Below are 22594 nucleotides of genomic sequence, written 5' to 3'. Positions count from 1 at the left end.
AAAAAAACCTATTTTTCGGTCTAAAGATAAGGAGGTACCTTTATAATTTGGCCAAAAAGAGTCTGAATCATCTAAAAATGACTTCTTTGTAAGCCTAAGAGGCTTACTAAAAATCCCAATCATAGTTTGCCAGTTTTTCAAAAACCAATTTTTTGAAATTTTTTGCATTTTTTTAAGAGGTTACATAATTAAAATTTGCAAAAAAATTAAAAAAAAAATTATTTTGAAATTTGTATGCCAATCCATTAGGAATGTGATTAGGGGTTTGCCGAAGAACAGAAATCAATATTTGACCCATATAATCAATTGTTTTGGCCAAAATACTGATTTGTAGTAGGCCAAAAAGAGATGGATGTGCATTCTGCATTGTTGGGTTGTAAGTTGCGTGGGAGTCATACATCCTTTTCGGTTATTGTTCGCTCCCAATTCTAAGGATTTGAAGAGCACGACTTGCAATGCGGCAATTGTCCTGGCAACGGCGATTATATTGAGTGTGCGATGCGTAATTGTCGGAATTTGTGCCGGACTAAGTCGGGCAATCGCTCTAAGCCAACAATGGAAGGGTCCCTGAAACCCGGATGGCGTAACTAAGCCGTAGCCGGATTCGGAGCCGGAGCCAACAAAAAAAGGATTATTTTGATTATTTTGCTTGTTTCCCGGCGAAAGTGGGTGGGTGGGTGGTTAGGGCAGCTGTTTATTTCAATGAACTTGCCTTTCAAACGAAATTTTATCATGCTTGGCCAGGCCGAGCCAACCATTTGGCATTCGCCCCAAAAAGCATCACAACAGTAAACCGAATGCGTGAACAGAGCACATTTGAATGAAATTTGCTTATGCCTGCGCCTCATATTCTCTTCTCTACTCCACCTTACTCCTCGCAGACATCCAATCCCTGTGGCTAACGAGCTGGCTCAGCTCTGGGAGGACCAGCGGGAGGACCAAGCGGAGCACCGGCAAAGGACTTGGAATTGGAATCGGAATCGGAATCGGAGGCGGAGGCCACGAGAAGCGCGCAGTCAACGTTTACACGCTCCAGCAGCCGCATAAGTTTCCGCTTCAGTTGGACGTGCACGGCGGCGGTAATTGTAGCTTTGATTGCCACCAGGAGCTGGACAGGATCCGTCATCCCGGCCTCCCAGCACCCCGCCAGCAGTCAACACCTTCCTCGGCACGGGCCGGGGAAATCTACGAAACCAAATTTATTGAATGCTCAATGGGTAAGCAACCACACGCCCTCCCTCCCCTTCCTCCAGAAACAATCACAATCAGCAGGCAGCAATAAGAATTTAAATTAAATTTTCGCCTTTTTCCCGTTTCCCTTTTCGAATGCGGAAAGTTGAAACAGAAACGCCGTCTGCTGTTTGATTTCAGAGTTCAATTTGCATAATTTTGTTAAGCAACATTTTCGACTCGGCCTTCTTACTCATATTATGTATGCTGGGCTACGGATTTCAATGGTTCATTCAGTCGGGTTTCTTATCACGGCGAAACTGTTTCAACAGCATTTAAGTACTACTATCCTTATAATCATGTATTTGCTTCCGAAGAGGCAGACAGATAAGATACTTTACTTGATTTAAAATACTTCAAATGAAATATTTAAAATTGATTCGATTCGGCACACAATCGAAGTAAATCACAATCCTTCTCCGTTGTCCGCGCAGCCCAAACGATGGACGACATGGTCTTCCAGTGCAGCAATCAAAACTCGATCTATGTGCTGAATGCCAGTTACGGTTCCTATGGGGTGAGTCCTCTGCCAGTCCACTTGCACATCTATCTGAGCTCCTTTCGTCCTTTTTTTCGGCACCCTCTCTCCTCGTTCCGCTCTCCTCCCGCATCGCCATCCACCATCTTGGCAGGACTATGGCACATATGCGGCAACAAAGCGTGAAATAAATGGCAGCCGGAGCAGAGCGGCAAATCCAATTGGGGCAACTTGCTCGAGTGGCGTCCTGCAGCATAAATTCAAAACTTTCGGCAGTCGCGCAGCAACAACAGCAGCACCAGATTTGGACGCAGCAGCGGGATGCGCAGCAAACTACGTAAATCCTGTCGCTACATCAATGTCAACCGCAATGTGTTCACCGGCAACGGCGGCCCTGCAAAAACTGTTCAATTGCAGCGTCGGCGTCGCCTGCCAAAATGTCACCCACGCCCACAGCAACCACAGCAGCAGCAGCAACATCAGCAGCAGCAGGAGCAGCAGCAGCAGCAGCCACATCCACATCAGTGGCAGCAACAACAATGCCGCCGCCAGCAACCATAACAATAGCTGCCTGTCGGCGGCAGGCGGAGTGGGTCTCCAAAGCGCCCGGAATCGGAGCCGGAGTGGCGGCGAATGCCTCGATGGCGCAGCGGGAGTGGTTACCTCGCCAGGCGGAGGAGGAGGAGCAGGTGGCCTTCCTCTGCTCCCGAAGAAGAAATGCACCACTGTCAAATCAGCGCTTATTGCCAAGAAGACAAAGTTTCTCAAATATCTCGAAGAAGAAAAATGGCGCAGCAACGCGGCAGTTCCGGAAGATGCTGGTGCCATCAGGTATGTAACACCCGTACACTCGGAGAAATCCGAGCACACCTGAGCTCTATATAATTGTACTCGATCGTTGAGGAACTTTCATAACCCTAGTGAGTAGCAGGCAGCTTGAGTTTAGGCACTTGTTACAATCTATTTTCCATCAGTTATAAGTGAGTTGATTTTCTTCGAGTGCAGCCGGCGAGTATGTGCGTCTGTGTCAGTGGGGCAATCTCCTCTAGCCGTCGCAAAAACTTATAAATTCCCATAAATGTTATAGGGCGTCGTGCAACGCGCTGCAAACTGTGGCAAGTTTTATGACGGCAATCCGGGGACAAGTGCTGGTTCCGTGCTCCTAGTTGCCATGCCGAAGTGGTTTCTCATTAAGTTGACTGAGGAGGACCGCAAATTCCATCTTCATCTCATTCCGGCATGCGATTATTTCTTAATTAATTATTGAAGCAATCGTCGTTAGTTGCCATTCATATCCCAGTGAATTGCTGCACCCATCGAGGCCATAATTCTTCTGATATCGATTGGCCATTCCTCTTGGCTGCGTTGGTGGCTTCCTGGTGGCCAAATGCGCCTTTCTCTGGACTTTTTCTGGTGCGGCTTTTAAGCGCTTTCAATTATCTGTCAGCGGACACTTTGTTGCATCGCAGAAACTTTGCGGCGTTGTTCGCGAAGTCATAAGTTCTGATCATCGTCGCTGAGCAAAGTTGCTGACCGCATTTTCCACCCTCATTTTCCGCCCGCTTTTCCACCCACCAGTCATTTGCGAAATTGAAAAATTAACGCGGTCGCCGTAAACATAAAGTGAGGCGAAAGCATCGGAGCTTAAGGAGGACTTAAGAAGTTGATTAAAACTTAGCCCATACGAGTACATGCACATATTGAAGTGCAATAATCACATTCCGCGAAACTTGGCGCCCAAGTTGCACTTACAAGTTACGAGCCACGAGCTACAACCATACTCCTCTCCAGACATCACTCATACGCACCGTTTTCGGGAGGTGGGCGACCTATCCTCCTTGCAATAATGATGTCAGAAGTTCGCTCACTGCACATTTTCGCTGGCAAAGGCGGCTGGGAAAATTTCATTAATTGCACCGCGCGAAAAGGGCGGCTTCGCTTTGATTTATTAGTGCCCCGTGCACATTTAATTAGTAAACGTCAGCAGGGAAGAGCCCTCTTCCTTCTTAGGCATTTCCACGGCGGAAACTCTCCGCTACTCCGGCGCACATTCATCAACTTTCTGGATGCCAACACCAGCGCCCTGACAGCCATGACTCCCAACTTGGGTCGCCAAGTAACTGCGCGAATTTGTTGTGCAAAGTTACTCGCTCTTGCATTTTCCCACCGCCCCGCGCTTTTCCGCCTATGCGGCTTAAATGCTCCCCAAAGGTGGCTTAATTCATTGTGGCCACTGGCTGCAAGTGCTGCAAATGCTGCTGGTATCCAGTTGCCAGTCCGATTGTCGCCACAAATTAAATGGGAATCATTGTTTCAATTTTCAGAACTTAAACTTGCGGGCGGCTGCTGGGGAACGAAGAACTGCAAGCACCGTGATTTATCGCTTTTATCGATCGAATTGCCTTTGTTATCGCTTGATTTCAATGAATTCTATGGTTCCACTTTTTATATCTTTCGGTTTTCACCGAGTTTTCTTTACTCACTATTTTGTTTTCAACGTGTTAGCACTTTTATAATTTCCAGTACGATGGAGCCTTAATTTTCCCGTACACCACTTACCATAACCCTGTTCGCAGCAGGTCCTTTCCCACTTGATATCCATTTCCATGACCCCGCTCGTCCTTGCTAATCGCAGCGAGTCCTTCCACGCCACTTGCAGGCATTTGATACGCGTTTAGTTTAGTCAACCAAACGCTAAATAAACTTTCATTTAACATGCTCGACAGCAATGAGGCGGAGCCACCCACTCCGGGCGGCAACAACAACGGCGGGAACTTGAAAAATCAGAGCAACAGTCGGGAGGCTGGAGCTGGAAATGGCAGTGGCAGTGGCACTGGCACTGGAGGTGGCAGTGGAAGTGGGGGCCAGCTGAACAAACCGACCAACTGGAGCATGCATAATGAGGACACCAGCACGCCGCTGGCCAGCCACCAACTACAACAGCAGGTGAAATCGAGTTTCGAGCTCTACCAGGAGGCAGCCGACATTTTGGGCCTGAGTTGCAGCCTCTGTGATAATTGCCGATGCCTGGACTGCCAGGTGAGTATCTCTGGGGATGAGGGGGAGTCGTCGCTAGTAGAGCCAGTTGCCTTCCAGTTGGAACTTTGGTTTATGATTCATTAGGTCTCGATACAGTTCGTTTGCCCTGTAGAATACCTCTTTCGAGAGAAGAAAAGCATAACCTTTAACAACTTAATAGAGATACAATGAAATCCAGGAGAAGTGATGATGACTCCCCCTTTCCCAGCCAATCAAGAACTCAATCTCAAGTGTTAACCAACCAAACATTCGCCCACAGAGCGGTTACTTCGACTGCGACGACGACGATGAGAGCTACTCGGAGCAATCGCTGATGGACGACGAGTACGACGAGTTCGACTGCGGTGCGGAGGAGCTGCAGGCGGCGATGACAGCAGCCCGGCACCAGGATGTGCCCCGCACGCCCTGCTGCCCCCTGGGTGCGAGTTCCCACCTGCCGCACAAGGAGGACTCCCAACCGGCCGCACACACGCCCCCGCAATCGGAATCCCTGGGCCATCGGGTGGCCATCGATTTTGATTTAATTAACGCCACTTGCAGCCAGGTGCTGCAAAACTGTGAAACATTCAACGATTTGAGTCTGCTAGACGCCGCCGCCGGATCCGGAGCCGAGCGTCCTTTCACGTAAATCCAGGTAGGTGTCCGGCATGCAACACAACGCAATGCAACACACACACTACGTGTGTTGTTCGTGGGGCATTTCCTGCATTCCTATGCGCTGTATGACAAGCATATCCCGTGCCAGAGCCGATTTGATTTCACCTGTCGCCGATCAAAGCGCTTTGTTCCTCCTCACCAACCGGGAACGGGGATCTGGGAACGGGTATCCGGAATCTGTCCGAAATCCACTGCGGACTCGCACTCGCAGATGGCTACAGCAATTTCTCATTCGTTTCCTGGCAGCGAGAGTGAAACTGAAATTGGGGTTTATGCAAAAATGAGCAAATTGCATTTTATTCTGGGGAAACGGAAAGAAACTGCGGCGCGTGACTCTCGATTTAGGGATACCCTTTAGGACTCATGTGCAGATTCCCATAACTAGTATTATTTCATTTTGTATTTCATTTGGTTCCAGTGATTTCCATCTCTCCATATAGAAATAGAAACCCATAAACCAAGTTCAACAGTCCTCGCTCTTATGGACTCACAAATCATGAGCACCCTTGAAGTCAGTGAATGCGGGGTACAAAAAACGCTGCTGAGTTGGCAAAGCTTAGTCCAGAGCTTGGCGAGCGAACTGCTGGGGGTTTGGGATTGGGATCGGGATTGGGATGGTTCCGGACCGCAACAGTGGCGAAATGGCCAGGCACTGGTCAGTTTATTGCATTTAGTCAAGTTTCGCTGTTTGCATGCACGATTGCTGGCAACAAATGAAATGCGGTGTTTGGAGGTTGGCTGTGGCTGTTGGCGGTTGGGGAGCCTGGAGATTCGGAGGCTGAGGGCCGGCAAATTTGATTTTCCATCCACTCACACACATACATACATACAGACACACATACTAGCGACAGCAGGAAATTTTCCATATTTGTTGAGGGCTCAAAGCAATATGCAAAACATGCACTTCCGTTTGTTTTCCCCCGCTTTTTGCGAATTAAACTTTCCATGCTGCACTAGTTTCATTTTGCAGGACTTTTTGTTTGCCGCTTGCCGCCCATTCAATTGAAATGCCGTCCAACAAAGGACTCAAAAGCCAGGCTGAGCCTGAAACTATGAAAAATTCATTGCCATCAGAATGGCAAGCGGCAAAAATGGCAAGTCGAGAGCGCAACTTAAATCGAATTACATTTACAAAATGAAATTTAAAGAGCCAGTCCCGCCGCGTGAGTAATGACTGCTACAAGCGGTGGCAATAAATAGGATGCTCCTCGCCAGCCAATCCCCCATGTTCCCCCACCTTCCCCACCATCCGCTCACCCATCTCTTTTGGCCAAGCTCCGCTGCTCGCTGGCAGCCAAAGCGTCCAAAGCCTACCGTCTAAGCCCCGGAGGCTTAGTGTCTACAATGATGCACTGGGAGAGATGCTGATCCCGTTGTTAAGCCAACGTTGTGTTTTATACTTGAAAAACACATTAACAAGGCTACCAATTCTCTTGCTCTGGAAAATTGAAAGAGTATAATAAATGTTGGGATTCGAAAGCACACGCAACTTTTTGCCGTGTAGCATGTGGCCCAGTGTGTGTGTGCTCGAATGCGAGGGAGTGGCCGTGCCAACACATCAAGTGCATTTGGTGTTGGCCAACACCTCCCCGAAGGAGCAGCATCCCAGAGTTGCGCCAGCTGTTGGCCATTTGCCAGGCACCCGGTGGAATTTCGCTTGGTCCAAAGACAATGCACTAAAAAGGACGTTAGCCCAAAAACATGGCTTTCAGCGCCCTGTCCGTGTGAGCTACTTATGCACTTGCTGCCCACGGCCACTGGGCTTTATTGAAAACTCATTTTACCTTCGCTTTTCCGACATGGCCCATTGGGCACCCCTAACCCCCAACCCCCATACCCTCTTCCGACTACAAAGCAGTTAGATGGAAGCGCCAGCCATAAAACCGCTCAGCAAATGAAATTTTACGCAATGGCCACAGAGCTAGAACATTTTGTGGGCCAGCTTTTATTTTCAATTTAGCATTCGGACGCTGGTGCAATTTCATTACCAACGAATAGAAAACCTGCACTTTGTGGATGCACAGAGGGGCGTGTAAAAGCAAAGGAACGGAGAATGAAGTATGAAAATAGATACAATAATTTTTCATTCACATAGCCTTGCAACGCTTTAACACAAATGGCAGAACCTTATCGCCCAGAAAGTGGAAAACTATTTCGTGCTCTATTCCAAGTGGTGCCCCACTTAATGAACCGCAGCACCCAAATCAAACTTTTCCTGCGGCCTGCGATTGCCAGTTTAGCAATCCTAAGTCCAAAGTGCTCCTAACCACGGTGCACGGCAAATCCGAATGCAATTGCCATTAGGGCCCAACCGCAGCACGCCCACAGCCACGCCCCGCTTAATGATGCTTGATTTAATTAATGCCGCATTACCTACGTGGCAGGACGCAGTCCCCGCCTTTGGTGGCACTCTGCGACTCCGATAGGGATTCGGATGGGAAAAGGAATGGGAATGGGTAATCGCACGGCCGGATGGCAATTGGAAATTGTGCGCGTCTGTTGGGGAAGCGGCGGCGACAGGATGAACCACATTGCCATTTGCTGATGATGATAATTTATTGCCCCGAAGGGCTTACAGACCACCCCGCTTTGCCCGCTTGCCAGGACCCCCGCATCCTTGGTGGCTCCTTGGAGGAAACGATTTCCGCTCCGGCCTGCCTCGGGCGTGGGCAAATATTTGCCATGGCTTTCTATTTCCCCAGCCAGGCCAAACAAATTGTTTACAATATTTATTGTTTGTTCGATGTTCTGCGGCCGTTGACAATGATGAAATGGCAGCCTGGGCGAAGGAAAATCAGCGCATGTGACTTGACCAAAAGGACGAAGGACGAAGGCACCCCGAAAGTGGATGTCTGGGTCACGACAACGGCGTCAATGCTCATTTCCGTCGACATATTTTCATTTCCTTTCGGCTCTCTGCGCCGCCTTCGCTGGCTGTTTGTCCAAGGATTACCAGCAGCTGGCTCGTCCTTGCGCTCGTCCTTTGCCGCCGCCGCCGAGTGAAATGTAATTCATTAAACTTTATTGTCCAGCGCTTTTCACTGACCTCGCCTTGAGTTCGACTCCAGTTTAATTTGTTTCTGCGGCAGGAAAACCTCATTTATTGCCCATGTACACGAAACTTTTTGGCCAAACTCACAAAAAATTGGAAAACAGCTAAAACAAAACCCGAGCGAACGCACACAAAATCATAATTAAAATTTTCAATAAAATCTGCGTTAGCAGGGCGAAAAACAAACAGAAACGCTTTGCTGGCTGCTAATTATAAATTATAATTTTCCAGATCCTTTGCTGCCAAAATTAATCTTAATGAAATTATGCAAACAAAACTTTTCTGCAATCGCCGGGGCGGCTTTTTTCCTTCCCTTCACTTCAATTCCCGCCCGCCGGCAATTAATTTCGCCCAACATCCATCCATCCATTGACAAAGTGAAAGCACGTTTCGATAATGAAAGCCGCCAACGGCCACGCCCCCACACGCCCCTTCACGCCCCTACTAATTGTGCCGACAACTTGATTCCAGCTGAGCAACTTTCCACACTCGACAACGGCCCTCAAAAGTGGCCTACACCACATAAAAGTGCCCAAACGAAAGGACGAAAGGACTAAGGCCCCTTCCCTTCCTGGCTGCCCCAAAATGTATGCTATCTAATTGTTGGGGCATCGAGCAACTGCCTCAGATTTGCGAGGAAGGAAGTCAGACTCGAACGCTCCTCCACTGCAGTTTCATAAATTTGAATTTCAAATTTAGTGCTCACATGCCGCAGATTCGACTCCCAGATACCTTAAATTAAATTTTGGGGAGCGCCTTAAAGCTTGGGGGAGGCAACTTAGCACAAATCAACATATTCACGTGCTGACAGCCTGACAGGTGAAATGCTATCTCCAGCCTGTTGCTGACGCCAAGTGGGGGCATAATAGTAGTGGAGGGGTGACTTTGGTTTTTAATTATGCTTAGCAGAGATTAATTTTTTGGCTCTGGCATTAGTCTGTATTAAGTAGTTGTTAGAGGCACCTATTTAAAATATATGACATTTTCCTCTGATAGCACATATGTCTGTATATATTTTTGCCTCGTTGGAGAAAGTTAGAAAGTTCCAGCCACATGCAAATTGATTTGTGTCGTGCGTTCTTGCCACAATTTCCCATTTCCACCCACTTTCACCTCGTGCGTGGGCGTATTCATATGTAGTTATTTGACAAAGGTTCTGCCTGGCTGGCACTTTGAGTTTGCATTGTAAACTCGGAGGCAATACAAAACTATTAACAAGACGTGTGTAGTCGGGGATAAATTAATTAAAATGTCAACCTGGCTTTATCTTTGCCATTTCGTGTTTGCGCAACTCGACAAAAGTTGTAGCATCCCAAGTGTGGGTGGCATTTCTAAGGCGGCAGGCATAATTTGGGCTGAAAGCCATAAAAAGCCAGCAGGATATGGTGGGTCTATGAATTTTTGATGAGCACAGAGCGTGCATAAAAATTAAAATAAATTCTGTGTGATTTTTATGCGAGAGTGAGCCTGCATATACATACATACTCCCACTCAGCCACAAAGTAAACAACTCGCCCCGCCTTTATTTACCTATCAACTTTCTATTTGCACAGGTGACGAGCTGGAAGGCGGCGGAGAGTGGGATATCCCCCAATCAGGAGTCCGCACACTGCAGCTAATTAAAGTTTAACATCGGTCAGGTTGGAGCCCATTAATTGCAACTGACACCTTCCACAGTGGCTGCCAATTGTATGCGGACACAGCGCTGGTGTTTGCCTTCCATTTATTTTCTTATTTTGATTTCAATTAAGTTCGATGCAAATAGAGCTGCTGATACTGGTGAACAGGATGCTTCCGCTGGCATATAAACTGCATAAATACGCAATGGCCATTGTGCAAACCTAAATAGTTGGCGAGCGTGACGAACTGGTCAGCAAATCGCAAATAAATTAATTGTGAATTGCGAATTGCAATTTCGATTCAATTTAAAGGCAGCGGAAACTTAATTGAAAAGCAGATGCGTTCCGGCGATGGCGATTATCAGTGAACACAAACCACATATGCAAAAACAATGAAAAACCAAAACGAATTGTGCCAATTTCATATTCATATTCAAATGAATGTTATCGCGCTGCAATGAGTGCAAACCGAAATCGAATTCATTGGGATTATTCGGCTCGTAATCTGACAACTCAACTACTTGAAAATTCAATGAAATATTTATCCCTAATCTGTGTAAAGGGTCTATGTTGTTAGCGCCTAAGTATGTAAGAATTTTAGTGTGATGCTTTTGTTTTGTTCGTTCACTGATTTCAAATCAAGGAGAAACATTGGAAATATATTTGTGTTGGAAAAGAAGCCCGCAGACTCTGGTCTGCGATTTGTTTGGTTGGGTGGGGGTTAGGGGTCAAGGGTCGTTCTTTGGCCGGAATTCGGGGATGCAGAAAGCCAACGACCAAGAGATTTGCTTCAATTAAGCGTTAACAAGTGACTGACGGACAGAATCCGGAGGAGATAACGACCGGCACAAACATAAATGCAATCTGGCCGAGATAAGTGGGCCTGCTCACTCCGGGATTTGGCCATTTGGAGAGCGGCCGGCAGCTGGCCCAGTTCGCTCATTAGTCTTGAAGGGATCCCCTGCGGCCGGAGACAAAGGTGGTAAAAAGTCCATCAACTGCTTAAAATGTAATCAGAGTTCGGGCCACTCGCCATATCTTAGATACATATCTTATCGCTTTGACATGTGCCCGGGGCTTTAGAGTGAATCACAAACTCCGTTTTTGGCCAAAACAACTCATTCGGCGGGTCATCTTGCGGGTCATTTAACCGAAATGGATAATCTAGGAGTCGTGCTTCTGGTCCTGTGCGCCCTCAGCTTCCTGCTCTTCCTCCTGCGAGTGAGTGTTCTATATAGAGCCCATACTATGCTCATACCGCTGTACCCCGTGTCGTCTTCCAGGTGCTCCTGATTGCCTGTCGCCCGTTCGCGAAGTCGCTGCGCCCGAAGGAGGAGCAAGGTGAGTTCTCCAAGCATTTGAGGTGGGCAAACATAAATATTTGCCGTGCTTGGGCCACTGAACTCGTTCTCGAGATGAGTGGGAGCGAGAGCGCCATAAATCAAGGGCGACATTAATATATATTTATGCGTGTGTTCGAACATATATCTATTTGCGCACATTTATCATATCGCCTCATTAGATAAATTGCGAGTGCGAACAAAACACAAAGCCCTGGCTCGACACTGGTTTTGTCGCCTTATCAGCTATCAGCTAATGATTACAAAGCAAATATGTGCGTTCTTCGTTGTCAGCTTCGAGTCTGACCCATGCCCGGATGTCCCGTCAATTCGGTGGCCAGTAGTTCAGGTTAGTCGGGTCTGTCTGTTCGTCAGGGAACAGTCTGTCTTCGAGACATTGTTTAGTTCCGAGCAGGACCCAAAATCACAGCAATTAGCGCGGAATTAACGACCGATTTCAACATGGCCCCTGCCATAAACGCGACGGTCAGCAGCCCCATTAACGCTACCACGTCGGTGGTGAACGCTACACTTAACACCACCGAGAGTACGAGTACGGTGTGGCAGTACGATAACACCACACCCGTCACCATTTGGATCGACGGCGGCTACGATGGTCCGTACATGTTCTTCTATCCCAGCTATGTCATTTACATCGTGCTGGTCTTCCTGTTTGTCATCGCCTTCCCGCTGGCCATGATCATGGTAAGCCGATTCGAAATGGGACACCTTCTGTTGCTCCTCCTGCTCCTGCTAATGATTCACTCTCTCCCCGAAGAGCGCCAAACGCAAGCGAGAGGCCAATACGCGGAATCTCGCCCAGCAGAGACAACGAGGTAATTTCCCTTTCCTGTCTCGTCAAGAGTTTTGTACTTTTAATTGGGGACCACACTTAGCCTAAATAACCTGCTTGAGTGCTTCGAGGAAACCGAAATTAATCAGTCCCAGGTAGAGGTAGTAGCAGTTGAGCTTGAAAAGCTCCCATCGCTCGCGCACCCGCAGCAACAGGATTCGCGAGGATCCGGATCCGGAGCCAGACTGTTTGGCCCGCTGTTCAGCGTAGGAGGATTGAACACAGCACTTGGACATAACCCAGAAGGCTGTCATCCGGTTCTGCGTGCGCAGCGTGGACTCGATTCCGCGGATCAGGTCATTTGTCTTCAGAATGAGCAGCATCTGACGGTCCACCTGTTCCAGCACGTCGGAGATGTGCGGCAGCACCAGCGATGTGTTGCTTTGCAGCGTGTTCTTCTGCAGAATCAAAGCATAGACCATGAGTAACTGAAGGGAAGAATGGCCTGGACAAACTCACCTCTTCTTTGGAATATTGGACCTTGGTCAGGCCCTGCATCACCGTCTCCCAAGGTCGTCCCGTCACCATGCATGCGAAAAGACCGTACAGATCGCCCTGGATCAAGGAAGTGTAAAATTTAGAAGGTTTAGATTCAAATCCACTTCACAAGTCGCGTCAATACCTTAATTCCCAACTGCTCACTGTGTTGTCGCATCGCTTTGCGGTCCACGTTCAGGATGCTCAGCCAGAGATTGGAGTAGTCGTACCGGAACTTATCCGTCAGATTTGCGTAGAGCCCGTGATCCAGCAGAACTATCTCCAGACTGTCCTTCGGCGTGCGTCTTACCAAGATGTTTCCTGGGTGTGGATCGCTGTGCACGAAACCGGTGCGGAAAATCATCTCGGAGTAGAGCTGTCCAATGCGATTGGCCACCGCAAAGGAGTCAATTTTGTTTCGCCGAATGTAGTCCAAGTCCGTGACATGTCCGCCCTCCAGGTACTCCATGACTAGGACTCGGGAAGAGCTGTACTTCCAGTATATCTTGGGCACCCGAAGCCAGGAGTACTTCTCGAACTGCTTGGCTACCTTCTCGGCGTTGCGCCCCTCGTTTAGGAAATCGAGTTCGACCGGCAAGTTCTTTTTGGACTCCTCAACCAGCCAGTGGATCTTGAAGTCGGGAAATATCCGCGCCAGCACATTTACGGCCAGTTCCATGGTCTTCATGTCCACGCGGGAGTTACCCTTAACGTAGGGATGTTGCACCTTCACGGCCACCACCTCGCCGGTCTTCAGTCGCGCCTTGTGTACCTGGGCAAGGGACGCGGTTCCCAGGGGCTCCCTCTCGAAGCTGTCGAAAATGTCTTCCGGATTGCAGCGCAGATCCTGTCGGATAACCTTGTACAGGTCCTCAATGGGGTTTTGCGGCGCATCGGAGTGAAGAACTTTCATGGTCTGCACAAACTCCTTGGGCAGCAGGTACTCCAGGGCACCTATGTGCTGGCCCACCTTGATGTAGACACCCTTGTTTATGCAGATCAGCTGGAGCAGCTTCTCGGCGGCTATCTTGTGCACCCGGCTCTTCTCCGCCTTGTACTCGGGCGTCTCCTTGTCCCATTCCCTGTAGTAAAGTTCCCGCTTGTAGGTGAGTGCCACGTCCACGACGGCGGCGGCGGATCGCGACAGCCGGACGATGCCCAATGAGTTGGGATCGTAGTCGTTGGTGTGCAGGCTCCAGCCGGCGGAGGCCAGTCCGGCGCCGACTACTCCGTAGCCCAGAACGCGTCGCAGCAGCATTCCTCCGGCTGAAAAGGGAAGAGCATTCAGTCTGGTGTGCAAAATCAACAGGTGTCAGTGCCGATTAACCTCTGGGCTTTCACCTCTGCTTAAGCGCGTTGAGCTCGTTTTACGCGCAACTAAAGCACTGAGGCACTGAGGCTCTTTGAACTTTTCCCTCGGGCAACTGATTTTGGGCGAATGCAGCGCCCTAAACCTGTTGCATCTCCGCAAGCATTTTCATTCACTTTTTCCCCATTTACATTTTCCAACGCTGACATGTAGCTAAACTTTCACCTCAGCAATTTCGGCTGCGCCATTATGTAAACACACCTGACTGAAGGTGAGTCGCGGCTCACTCGGAGTGACTGTTAATAGTTTCACTTACTCGATAAGGTGCACTAAAGGTAGCGCCGGAGTTCGACGGCGCGTAGGTGTTGAAATTCCAAAGTCTGTGATTAAATTGATGCGCTCCAACGTCTGTGGCCTCAGTTGGCGCAATCAGCTGTTGGCCTGACGTCAGAGCAGCTGACTCAACAGGGGAGCTCAAGGGCGTAGTTGTTTTGGCTTAAGGGGGTTAAGTGCTCTTATACTATTACAACAGCTTTTTTTTTATCAAAATGATAACCTTTATATTAAATGTTGTTTGATACATAGAATAACTAAGGCAGTATGTATAAAATTGTTAGTGACCCCCCTTGAACAGACTGCAGCTACTTCTTTTCCCTAAGCCGAAAGCGGTTAACAGTTAGCGGTTAACAGAACAGGGCGGTAAATGTTAAGTGTATTTAAAAACAATACTTGCCAGCTTCTGTTTTTTTTAAATCTTCTAAAGCTTTTTTGTTCACTCAATTTGATTTTGTCTTTCGCAGCCCGTCGCCAAATGGAGATCAACGTGACGAACAATTGCAACGGCGGCTCCGGAGGAACCGGAAACGTGTGCTCAAACAGCCAGGATGAAGTCAGTGTCCTGCCAAAAACCTTGGATTTGCCGCCCAGCTACGACGAGGCTGCTTTTAGCGAGCGAAAGCAGGACAGCACACTAACCATAGCCACCAACTTGGAAGCAAGCAATCCCAATTTAGCGGTTGGAACTAACGAACCACCGCCGGTTTACGAGGCGAATGTGGCCACAACGACCACGTCCACCACCACCACAGTATTCTTGGTCAACGGCCACCCACCGGTGGTGTAACTCAGCATTGGATTTCTGAGGAATCGTACATTTATTATTAATTATACACCTTACAAGACACTGTACAGTTTTGCCTACGTAAATAAACTTTGCTCCTCGAGAACTGCTGAATTTTGCAGGATTTTACAATATTATGCATATGAAAACACTTTTCAGTTCGAAAACTATGCTATGCAAACCTAATGAATAAACTTTGCTCCTCGAAAACGTATAAATTTGGCAGGACTTTAAAATTATAATGCATATGAAAACACTTTTCTGGCCGAAAACTCTGCTATGCAAATCTAATAAGTAAACACTGCGTTATATTTCTTGAGTTTTGACCAACTTTGCTACTTGAAAAATAATATCAGAAAAAGAAAGTTGGATGATCCGCAACTAAAGCTACTAACTAAAGAACATAAGAACTAAAGAACTGAACAATAATTTCAAAATAAATTAATATAGGGGTTCGTGCATTAGCACCTCAAAATTTCGTCGAGCGTAGGTCCCCAGCGGCCGTAGGGATCCTTGGGTAAAATGAATATGTTGTCGCACCAGGAGTAACCAAGGACTCGATTCTCAACGATCTTTTTAAAGGCAGGATTCTCATTAATCAGGTCTCTGTAGTTGTCGTTGGAAACCACGGCAGCATTCTTTTCGTATGCCAGTTGCAAAATGAAACTGAAAACAGGAGTTATAAATTTTCAATCTAGATACAAAGGTGTTTCTAGGAAGCTCACCGATCATCGTAGCTAGAAGACATTTGGCCGGGAATGTTTTTGCACGGCGTAAACACAATCTTGCCTTCCTTGTGCAGCTTATCGAGAAGCTCGGGATTCGAAGACTTGAAGTTGTTCTTCCGAAACATTGGAATCACAGCCTTTACTTCGTGACCCATTTTCTCGAAATACTGCAAGCAATACTTTATTCCCTCTGATGAAAAGACGTTTGAGTTGCCATGGCTGTTGAGTATAGTTGAAGTAAATAATAAAGCCAGTCTGGTGTTTGCCTATGGCAGAAACTTACGCAAAGGCTACATTGCTGCCATCGATGATAATAAACCTCTTACTCGTCTTCGGCTTATCACTAGTCTCTCCTGCCTCCTCCGTCGGATTAAATGTGTTGGTGTTATAGTCTCCAAGTTTCTTCTTTTCTGCAGTGGTGAAGAGGCTGTCATTCATTCGCGCAGTCTTCTGTTTGGGCGCTTCGGCAATCCTAGCACTTCTGCGCTTCTTTCCTCTCCGCAACGGCGGCGAGTACGATGGGATGGGGATGAAATCTTCTCCGGTCGTGTCCTCAATAAATATAACTGAGTCGTTGTTTTCAACAATTGGACTTGGGTCTGCTTCGGAGGATTCATCCAAGTTGATGATGGACTCTGAAAAATCCCCTTTTACGATAGTAGAGTACAAAACTGGGTTTTCAGTTTTCGGCGCTATCCGCAAAGCAGCCTCGCCCTTGTAATCTGTAACTATCTCTTTTGGTTGCTGGTCACTTGTGCTGGGCTCATCATCGTCGTCATCTAGAATGCTAATGGATTCGTTCGGAGTTTCCAGCAACACGCAGTCGTCATCGTCGCTGCTCTCCAACTGCTCGATGAGTTCTCCTTCTTCTATACTGTCGTCCTGATGAGCGGTAGAAATTCCAATGACCGTAATTTTATATTTATATTTATTTTCCATAAAAGCATTACCTTATGGTTGTAGAACCGCGGCTTGGGAAGCACGACGTTCTTTGCTGGCGATTCCCTTCTGCGGAAGTCCAACCTGCGTTTGATATGAGGATTTTTCTGCGCTGCATATTTTTTTTTAATAGAGCTTAAGAGCTTGGATATCATTTCTCGATTAAGTGCGTTCTTCTGATTTGCATTGTGCTTCAGTCTTTTCGGTGCGTTCTGTGGAATATCGCATGCCTTAAAACAAATATCTATATATTTCGATTTGTTACCTTTTGCTTATGGTCTCGAATCTTCTTGAAGCCATTGGGCTTAACCGCTGGTTTGGGCATTTCGGTGTTTGAAGTGGAGGCCCCTGTTTCTGGTTGTGCGACCTATTTGGAAAAATTTGATGTTATTAGTTTTACCCGAATTGTGACTTGATCATATTTTGGGAAAAGCTTCTCTACTGTTACTTTTCCTACTTACTGCGATTTTAGTTTCAGTGGTTCTTTAAGTGCTTTGAGTAATACTGCATTTTTTGGTACATCATTTACATCAAATTTATTGTGAGTTGGAGTCTACAGGGCTTACGTATATATCTAGGCGTACACACTAACTAGGAAAATGATTTTGATTACACTTCACTTAGGAGTAAAATTAAGTAGATGTTCGGCAGAGGAGGTTTCTCAACCAATACACGAGTGCCTTGAGGTCAAACGAGGTAAAACGGCCAGTAAGTACACAACTCAATAGCAGTAAACAAAGCAGCCCCGTCGCATCCCGATCCTCCAAACTCCGGTTTACTGCTTCTTAAGCTCGCTGATCTCGTTGCGAATGTTGGTTCGGGCTAGCTCTTCGTACTTATCGTGGTAGTCTCCAGTGGCGTAGATGGAGGGAATCATGAGCAAGGTCTCCAGCACCTTCATGCGCATGGCCTTGTAAGTGGCATCGTCCAGATTGGCGTACTCCGAGCGAAGGAGAGTTGTATAGTGCTTGTACTCCTCCGGTGAAGCACTTCAGTTGTATAAATGAGTATGAGATACACAAATGATGTATAGATGATTGTACGAATACTCACGCCAGAACCACCAAGTCTACGTCCTGCAGCAAATTGGCCTCGTCGTCATGGCACCAGGTCAACTGGTTCTCCGGGGTCTTGCGCCCTAGCAAATTGCATACCAGACTTTTTGCATGGTCCTGTTCAAGGCAAAAAACACTCCCAGTATAGAGGTTCAGTTATCCCGCACGCTTACTCACATCCTCGATGACGGCATCGTGGCAAAACTCCTCAAAGACCTCGCAGTTCTTCTCGGCACAGCTGCGGTTGCCATCGAAGTGGTAGTACTGGAAGAAGGCGGCCAGCACAATGTTGGGATTGGCCACGCCCGCCAAGTGCGGCTCCTTGCGCCGCATCATCTCCTCCCAATTGTGGTAGGCGCGAGCGGGATCCTCGGAGCTCAGGTGCTGCTGGATGCGGGCGAACCACTCGTTGGCCACCTGCTCGGGCACATCGTGGTGCTCGCACACCTTCTTCCAGATCTTCTCCATACTTGGTGGGTTGTAGGTGATACTTTGGCCTCTTGGATTCGGAGTTGCTGATTTCGGCAGCGATGATTCAGTTGGCTGGAGCTGGTCTTTCTGGAACTTTTCACTATTCACTGGGAATGTGGGGTGCAGGGCGCTGGCGATTGCGCACTGCCCAAAGCAGCCCCCACCTCCACATGGTTACCACTCGCGGGAAAACACAAACTGCGCGTGCCATCGACGCGAGCTCAAAGCGACGCCAAAACGCATTTCCTCTATAAAATAGGGAACTTACCGTGTTCTTAGGATAGCCGCCTTTTATGGGATCCTCGGCCGCCAGCTTCAGCAGGATATTTGAAGCCATTTTGGAGGCCGATCCGCGCTTGTGCCAATGTTGCTTTTTCAGTTTGGCCTTTTTGGGATCCCACTTCTTCTTGCTTTTGCCCATTTGGGGCACGTGCGTCTGAATAATGCAGTAAAATTGTTTAAACTCCGATCTCTAACTACTTTTCAAAACCAAGGAAACAGCTGATATTGCAATGTGCGTTATGTTTTGGTATTTTTCCAAGCACTAGTACCTTTCCTCGGCGTCTAGGTGCGAGCTAAAAGGCGTTAGGGAGTAACTATAATGTAGAGTAACTATAGTTAATATTAGCAAATAAAATCAATTATGAAAATAATTATTTTATTCACACAAAATGGGAGTTGCTTTAAGTACTCTTCAATACAAAGATCAGCACATTCAACATGTATTTTTAACCCAAATGGTTAATGAGCGATACTATCGGCTCACCAAACTTTTCGCACGCCCCTGGCAACTCTGCCTTGCTTTGGAAAACAAAATTTTTGCAAAATCGTAAACAAAAACTTTGTGTGGAAATGAAGCAGGATTAGGACTGAGCCAGTGCGTCCGGTTACGTCATGACTGTCTGCGTGCTCTGCCTGGCCAGCTCCAATGCCGGCTACGGCCTAGAGTCCGCCGAGGGCGTCCGTCTGAACATTAGGGCGACCATCAACAAGCACTTTTCGTTTTCCGAGGTAAGCTCTGCGCCATAATCGCAAGTTTTTGATGAACCGGACCAAACTCTCCGCCATTCGTAGGTTCTTACGGCGGGCAGTGATGCGGAGGTCTGTCGGGAGTGCTGGGACTGCGTTAGCAGCTTCGAGGAGTTCCACCACCGGGTCTCCTGCCTGCATCAGCAGCAGAGCAGGGATTCCAAAAGCGAACCAATTGAGTTTTGTGGTCAGACGGAGGAGGCCATTAATCCGCTGTATTCTGTGGAGCTGGACGCTTTGGCGGAGGGCTTCTTTGCGCCCAGCGAGGTCAAAGTAGAGGCAAACGAACTGGAACCCCTGCCGAAGGTGGAACTCTGGGAAGACCCAGTTAAAACGGAAACTAGAACAGCTCCGAAACGGTTGGGTGTTCCAAGCGAGGGCTCACCGCATTCGAAGCGGCGCATTAAAAACGAACTGCCACTGGACAGTGATTCGGATGCACCTCTGGCCGATTTTCTAAACTCGGATACAAAGAGCTGTTCAATTAGTTCCGCGAAAAACAGCGAGACGAACAAGGGGCGCCAGCTACGAAGGAGCACGAGAAGAGGACGCCCGCCCAAAGCTAAGCCGGAATCCCCAACTTCTCCAAAGAGGGAAGTGGACTCCGATGATGACTTTGTGGGAGTCGACGCCGTCTTGGGCACGGAGGACAGCTCCAGTTCCTCCAGCGAGAGCAGTGGGGAGGACTCGGACCACAGCCTGCCGGACATAGAGCCGGAGGAACGCTACGCCGAGATTCCCAAACGGAAGCCAGTGGTTAAGCCCAAGAAGTACCAAAAACGGGAAAAGCCACTGGTTCCACCCGTTCGCCTGAGTCGCGAGGAGATTGAGCGGAGGAAGCTCCAGCAAGACGAATACGATGGGATTATCCTGGAGTTCTTTAAAAAGTTTCCGTGCGCCGTCTGCAATCTACTGGTGCAGAACTTTGCGGACATGCGACGCCATCAACGCGTTTCCCACAACATCGAATCTGGCTTCATCGAATGCTGCGGGAGAAAGTTCCACCTGCGCAAGACTTTGGCGGAGCACGTGTTGGTCCACAAGAACCCAGAACACTTTACGTGTTCCCAGTGCGGGCGCGTGTTTCAGGACTCGCGCTCCCTGGAGGTTCACGTACAAACGCACACAAGTGCGGAAGTCAAGGCGGAGCCGAAGGAAAAGCGGGTCTATCAGTGCGAGAAGTGTCCCAAGAGCTTCACCACCAAGGCGGCCATAGAGTACCACCACGTTTCCAAGCATGTCCCCAAATCCGAGTTTAAATACTCCTGTCCAGAGTGCAACAAGAAGTAATTGTCTATCTTGTGTTTTGCATATGAACAACCCCAAGCTAATCCCTTAATGCTTTCAGGATTCCTACGGAACGCAAACTGAAGGAGCACTTGCGTTACATGCATGATCCGGAATCGGCCATCATCTGCGATAAGTGTGGCAAGACGCTGCGTTCACAAACGAATCTCAAAAAGCATCACGAGCTGGAACATTCCGAGGAACCACGTCCCAAGCCCGATCCCGTGCAGTGCGAGATTTGCGGCACCTGGCTGCGCCACCTGTCCGGACTTAAGCAGCACATGAACACGGTGCACGAGCCGCCGGGCGGCGAGCATCGCTGTCACATCTGCAACAAGACATCCACCAATTCGCGAGCCCTGAAGCGCCACATCTACCACAACCACCTCTGTGAGCGAAAGTTCAAGTGCGGGATGTGCGAAAAGGCATTTAAGCGTCCTCAGGACCTGAGGGTGAGTGTTGGGCTCCTTACAGAGAAATCCAAGTTTACGAGAACCAATTTACAGGAGCACACATCAACACACACCGGCGAGGTGCTGTACACCTGTCCCAACTGCCCCATGACGTTCTTTTCCAACGCCAACATGTACAAGCACCGCCAGCGGCTGCACCGAGCCGAGTGGGAGGCGGATCGCAAGAAGCCGCTGCCACCGAACATCATGAAGATTTCGCAGGGTGCCACCACAGCGATGAAGAAGCGTCAGGCGAGCGGCGCTCTGTTCCCACAGTCGTCGGAACAGAAGCAATAGCATTTGTCCATTTACGACATCCATAGATAGTAGATAAATCATCAACCATTATTATTAACTCGCACTTAACACAGATAAGTTAAGCCATAAATAAGTAGACGTGGACATATATTTACATCGATTTATGGGGGCTGAATCTTATCTAGCCATCTAGCTATCGTCCTGCGGTATCCGAATTTCCTCGCACATCCCCTCCTCCCGGTGAATGCTCGCCCAGTGCTGCGAGAGCTCCCGGCTGATGGCCTTGCGGAACACCATACACGATATGTGCGGCAGCTTCTCGAAGCGTACCCGCAGCAGGCCAATCCTGGCCAGGGAGTAGCGCCAGTTCTTCATGAGGTGGGCGTTCTTGCCAACGTGCTGGGAGTCCGGTGTGATGAGCACGAGGATGCCCTCGGGCAGCAGCAGATCATAGGCCTGGAGGCAGCACTGCAGTCTCTGCTCGGCGCTGGGCATGTACTCCAGTAGCAAACTGAAAATCACGCACTCGTAGTGGTTTGCAGGTAGCCTTCTCACGCTGCCATTCTCCAGCTCAGGTTCCCCTATTCCGGGTACCACCTCCACCTTAAGGAAATCCGCCTGCAGCACATCTTCGGTGGCGGGACACAAGTCCAGGGCGGTCACCTCCAGGTGCGGAGCACTGGAAAAGGGATTGAAGCAGCTGCCCACATCCAGCACGTGCAGCCTGTCCGGCGGCTCCTCCATCAGCCTGCAGGTGCAATCGCCCAGTTTTCCCTCGGCTCTGTAGGATTCCAGGAGTCGCTGCTCCCGCTGTCGCTTCTGCAAGTATATGCCCTCGGTAAAGAAGTACTTGGTGATGTAGTCGATGGCCCACTTGATGCGACTGCGTGCCTGCAGCTCCACCTTCCCATCGTTGGTCTCCCATATGGCCGCCAGTTGCTTCATTGCCTTGGCGTACTCCGCCAGTTGCTTGGCGTTCCTGGGACTCGTGTGCTCCTGCCAGGCCGCTGTGGCGCCATACTCCTTGGTCAGCTGGCGCAGACTTTCGTGGCAGCTCTTCACGATGCTGGCCAGGCGCTGGTGCTCCTCCGTGGCCATTTCGCTGCCGTTTCTTTGGTTGAATGGATTGGTGGGTCGCGTGCAATAGGGATGAGACAATCCCGAAATATCAACTAATCGGTATCGTTATCGAGGCAGCCGC

At 48.7% G+C, this 22594-nt stretch overlaps 7 protein-coding genes across 9 annotated transcripts; 3 read left to right on the top strand and 4 right to left on the bottom strand.

Moving 5' to 3' along the window:
- The first annotated feature begins 1084 nt into the window (after nt 1–1084).
- Nucleotides 1085–10754, top strand: LOC6532089 (protein lingerer). Its single transcript, XM_002092830.3, has 6 exons — nt 1085–1217; nt 1665–1747; nt 1863–2539; nt 4435–4747; nt 5007–5381; nt 10010–10754. The coding sequence occupies exons 1-5, from the start codon at nt 1214–1216 to the stop codon at nt 5373–5375; spliced, it is 1446 nt and encodes a 481-aa protein (XP_002092866.3). The 5' UTR covers nt 1085–1213; the 3' UTR covers nt 5376–5381; nt 10010–10754.
- A 266-nt stretch (nt 10755–11020) lies between these two features.
- LOC6532087 lies at nt 11021–15288 on the top strand. Of its 2 annotated transcripts, none has more exons than XM_015196206.2 (3): nt 11021–11296; nt 11359–11416; nt 14855–15288. In XM_015196206.2, exons 1-3 carry the CDS (start codon nt 11231–11233, stop codon nt 15175–15177), a joined length of 447 nt encoding a protein of 148 aa, XP_015051692.1. In that variant the 5' UTR covers nt 11021–11230; the 3' UTR covers nt 15178–15288. The 2 variants fall into 2 exon arrangements, with proteins under 2 accessions (XP_015051692.1, XP_002092864.2); XM_002092828.4 differs by lacking the exons at nt 11021–11296; nt 11359–11416 and adding exons at nt 11746–12120; nt 12194–12251.
- On the bottom strand, nt 12256–14509 carry LOC6532088 (aarF domain-containing kinase 1). Of its 2 annotated transcripts, none has more exons than XM_002092829.3 (4): nt 14371–14509; nt 12891–14011; nt 12728–12823; nt 12256–12666 (listed from the first exon to the last, which is right to left on the bottom strand). In XM_002092829.3, exons 2-4 carry the CDS (start codon nt 14001–14003, stop codon nt 12313–12315), a joined length of 1563 nt encoding a protein of 520 aa, XP_002092865.1. In that variant the 5' UTR covers nt 14004–14011; nt 14371–14509; the 3' UTR covers nt 12256–12312. The 2 variants fall into 2 exon arrangements, with proteins under 2 accessions (XP_002092865.1, XP_039228187.1); XM_039372253.2 differs by lacking the exon at nt 14371–14509 and adding an exon at nt 14073–14263.
- On the bottom strand, nt 15185–18886 carry LOC6532086 (NEDD4-binding protein 1). The gene is made up of 6 exons (XM_015196205.3): nt 18636–18886; nt 17107–17208; nt 16853–17053; nt 16186–16784; nt 15900–16121; nt 15185–15840 (listed from the first exon to the last, which is right to left on the bottom strand). The coding sequence occupies exons 1-6, from the start codon at nt 18786–18788 to the stop codon at nt 15636–15638; spliced, it is 1482 nt and encodes a 493-aa protein (XP_015051691.1). The 5' UTR covers nt 18789–18886; the 3' UTR covers nt 15185–15635.
- LOC6532085 lies at nt 17351–18489 on the bottom strand. Its single transcript, XM_002092826.3, has 3 exons — nt 18074–18489; nt 17895–18013; nt 17351–17830 (listed from the first exon to the last, which is right to left on the bottom strand). Exons 1-3 carry the CDS (start codon nt 18362–18364, stop codon nt 17617–17619), a joined length of 624 nt encoding a protein of 207 aa, XP_002092862.2. The 5' UTR covers nt 18365–18489; the 3' UTR covers nt 17351–17616.
- A 259-nt stretch (nt 18887–19145) lies between the features above and the next one.
- LOC6532084 (transcription factor grauzone) lies at nt 19146–21543 on the top strand. Its single transcript, XM_002092825.4, has 4 exons — nt 19146–19378; nt 19442–20682; nt 20745–21135; nt 21190–21543. The coding sequence occupies exons 1-4, from the start codon at nt 19262–19264 to the stop codon at nt 21430–21432; spliced, it is 1992 nt and encodes a 663-aa protein (XP_002092861.1). The 5' UTR covers nt 19146–19261; the 3' UTR covers nt 21433–21543.
- On the bottom strand, nt 21460–22555 carry LOC6532083 (S-adenosylmethionine sensor upstream of mTORC1). The gene has a single exon (XM_002092824.4). The coding sequence runs from the start codon at nt 22489–22491 to the stop codon at nt 21583–21585; it is 909 nt and encodes a 302-aa protein (XP_002092860.1). The 5' UTR covers nt 22492–22555; the 3' UTR covers nt 21460–21582.
- Nucleotides 22556–22594: the final 39 nt, after the last annotated feature.

The sequence above is a fragment of the Drosophila yakuba genome, chromosome 2R (genome assembly GCF_016746365.2).
Source record: "Drosophila yakuba strain Tai18E2 chromosome 2R, Prin_Dyak_Tai18E2_2.1, whole genome shotgun sequence".
Classification (NCBI taxonomy): domain Eukaryota; kingdom Metazoa; phylum Arthropoda; class Insecta; order Diptera; family Drosophilidae; genus Drosophila; species Drosophila yakuba.
This window is presented reverse-complemented; position numbering and strand designations above follow the sequence as displayed.

What these genes read in the sequence shown, in the direction of transcription:
- LOC6532088 (XM_002092829.3), bottom strand. Translation starts at nt 14,003, where the DNA reads ATGCTGCTGCGACGCGTTCTGGGCTACGGAGTAGTCGGCGCCGGACTG. An exon ending in GTGAGCAGTTGGGAATTAAG is followed by an intron (nt 12,824 to 12,890) that starts GTATTGACGCGA and finishes TCCTTGATCCAG; the next exon opens with GGCGATCTGTACGGTCTTTT. An exon ending in TCCAATATTCCAAAGAAGAG is followed by an intron (nt 12,667 to 12,727) that starts GTGAGTTTGTCC and finishes TTGATTCTGCAG; the next exon opens with AAGAACACGCTGCAAAGCAA.
- LOC6532084 (XM_002092825.4), top strand. Translation starts at nt 19,262, where the DNA reads ATGACTGTCTGCGTGCTCTGCCTGGCCAGCTCCAATGCCGGCTACGGC. An exon ending in AGCACTTTTCGTTTTCCGAG is followed by an intron (nt 19,379 to 19,441) that starts GTAAGCTCTGCG and finishes CGCCATTCGTAG; the next exon opens with GTTCTTACGGCGGGCAGTGA. An exon ending in TGTCCAGAGTGCAACAAGAA is followed by an intron (nt 20,683 to 20,744) that starts GTAATTGTCTAT and finishes TAATGCTTTCAG; the next exon opens with GATTCCTACGGAACGCAAAC.
- LOC6532085 (XM_002092826.3), bottom strand. Translation starts at nt 18,364, where the DNA reads ATGGAGAAGATCTGGAAGAAGGTGTGCGAGCACCACGATGTGCCCGAG. An exon ending in ACGATGCCGTCATCGAGGAT is followed by an intron (nt 18,014 to 18,073) that starts GTGAGTAAGCGT and finishes TGCCTTGAACAG; the next exon opens with GACCATGCAAAAAGTCTGGT. An exon ending in GTAGACTTGGTGGTTCTGGC is followed by an intron (nt 17,831 to 17,894) that starts GTGAGTATTCGT and finishes ATACAACTGAAG; the next exon opens with TGCTTCACCGGAGGAGTACA.
- LOC6532083 (XM_002092824.4), bottom strand. Translation starts at nt 22,491, where the DNA reads ATGGCCACGGAGGAGCACCAGCGCCTGGCCAGCATCGTGAAGAGCTGC.
- LOC6532087 (XM_002092828.4), top strand. Translation starts at nt 11,878, where the DNA reads ATGGCCCCTGCCATAAACGCGACGGTCAGCAGCCCCATTAACGCTACC. An exon ending in TCCCGCTGGCCATGATCATG is followed by an intron (nt 12,121 to 12,193) that starts GTAAGCCGATTC and finishes CTCTCCCCGAAG; the next exon opens with AGCGCCAAACGCAAGCGAGA. An exon ending in CGCCCAGCAGAGACAACGAG is followed by an intron (nt 12,252 to 14,854) that starts GTAATTTCCCTT and finishes TGTCTTTCGCAG; the next exon opens with CCCGTCGCCAAATGGAGATC.
- LOC6532089 (XM_002092830.3), top strand. An exon ending in CCAGTTACGGTTCCTATGGG is followed by an intron (nt 1,748 to 1,862) that starts GTGAGTCCTCTG and finishes CCATCTTGGCAG; the next exon opens with GACTATGGCACATATGCGGC. An exon ending in GCCGATGCCTGGACTGCCAG is followed by an intron (nt 4,748 to 5,006) that starts GTGAGTATCTCT and finishes ATTCGCCCACAG; the next exon opens with AGCGGTTACTTCGACTGCGA.
- LOC6532086 (XM_015196205.3), bottom strand. Translation starts at nt 18,788, where the DNA reads ATGGGCAAAAGCAAGAAGAAGTGGGATCCCAAAAAGGCCAAACTGAAA. An exon ending in GCGGCTATCCTAAGAACACG is followed by an intron (nt 17,209 to 18,635) that starts GTAAGTTCCCTA and finishes TTTTCCAAATAG; the next exon opens with GTCGCACAACCAGAAACAGG. An exon ending in TTCGAGACCATAAGCAAAAG is followed by an intron (nt 17,054 to 17,106) that starts GTAACAAATCGA and finishes GATATTCCACAG; the next exon opens with AACGCACCGAAAAGACTGAA.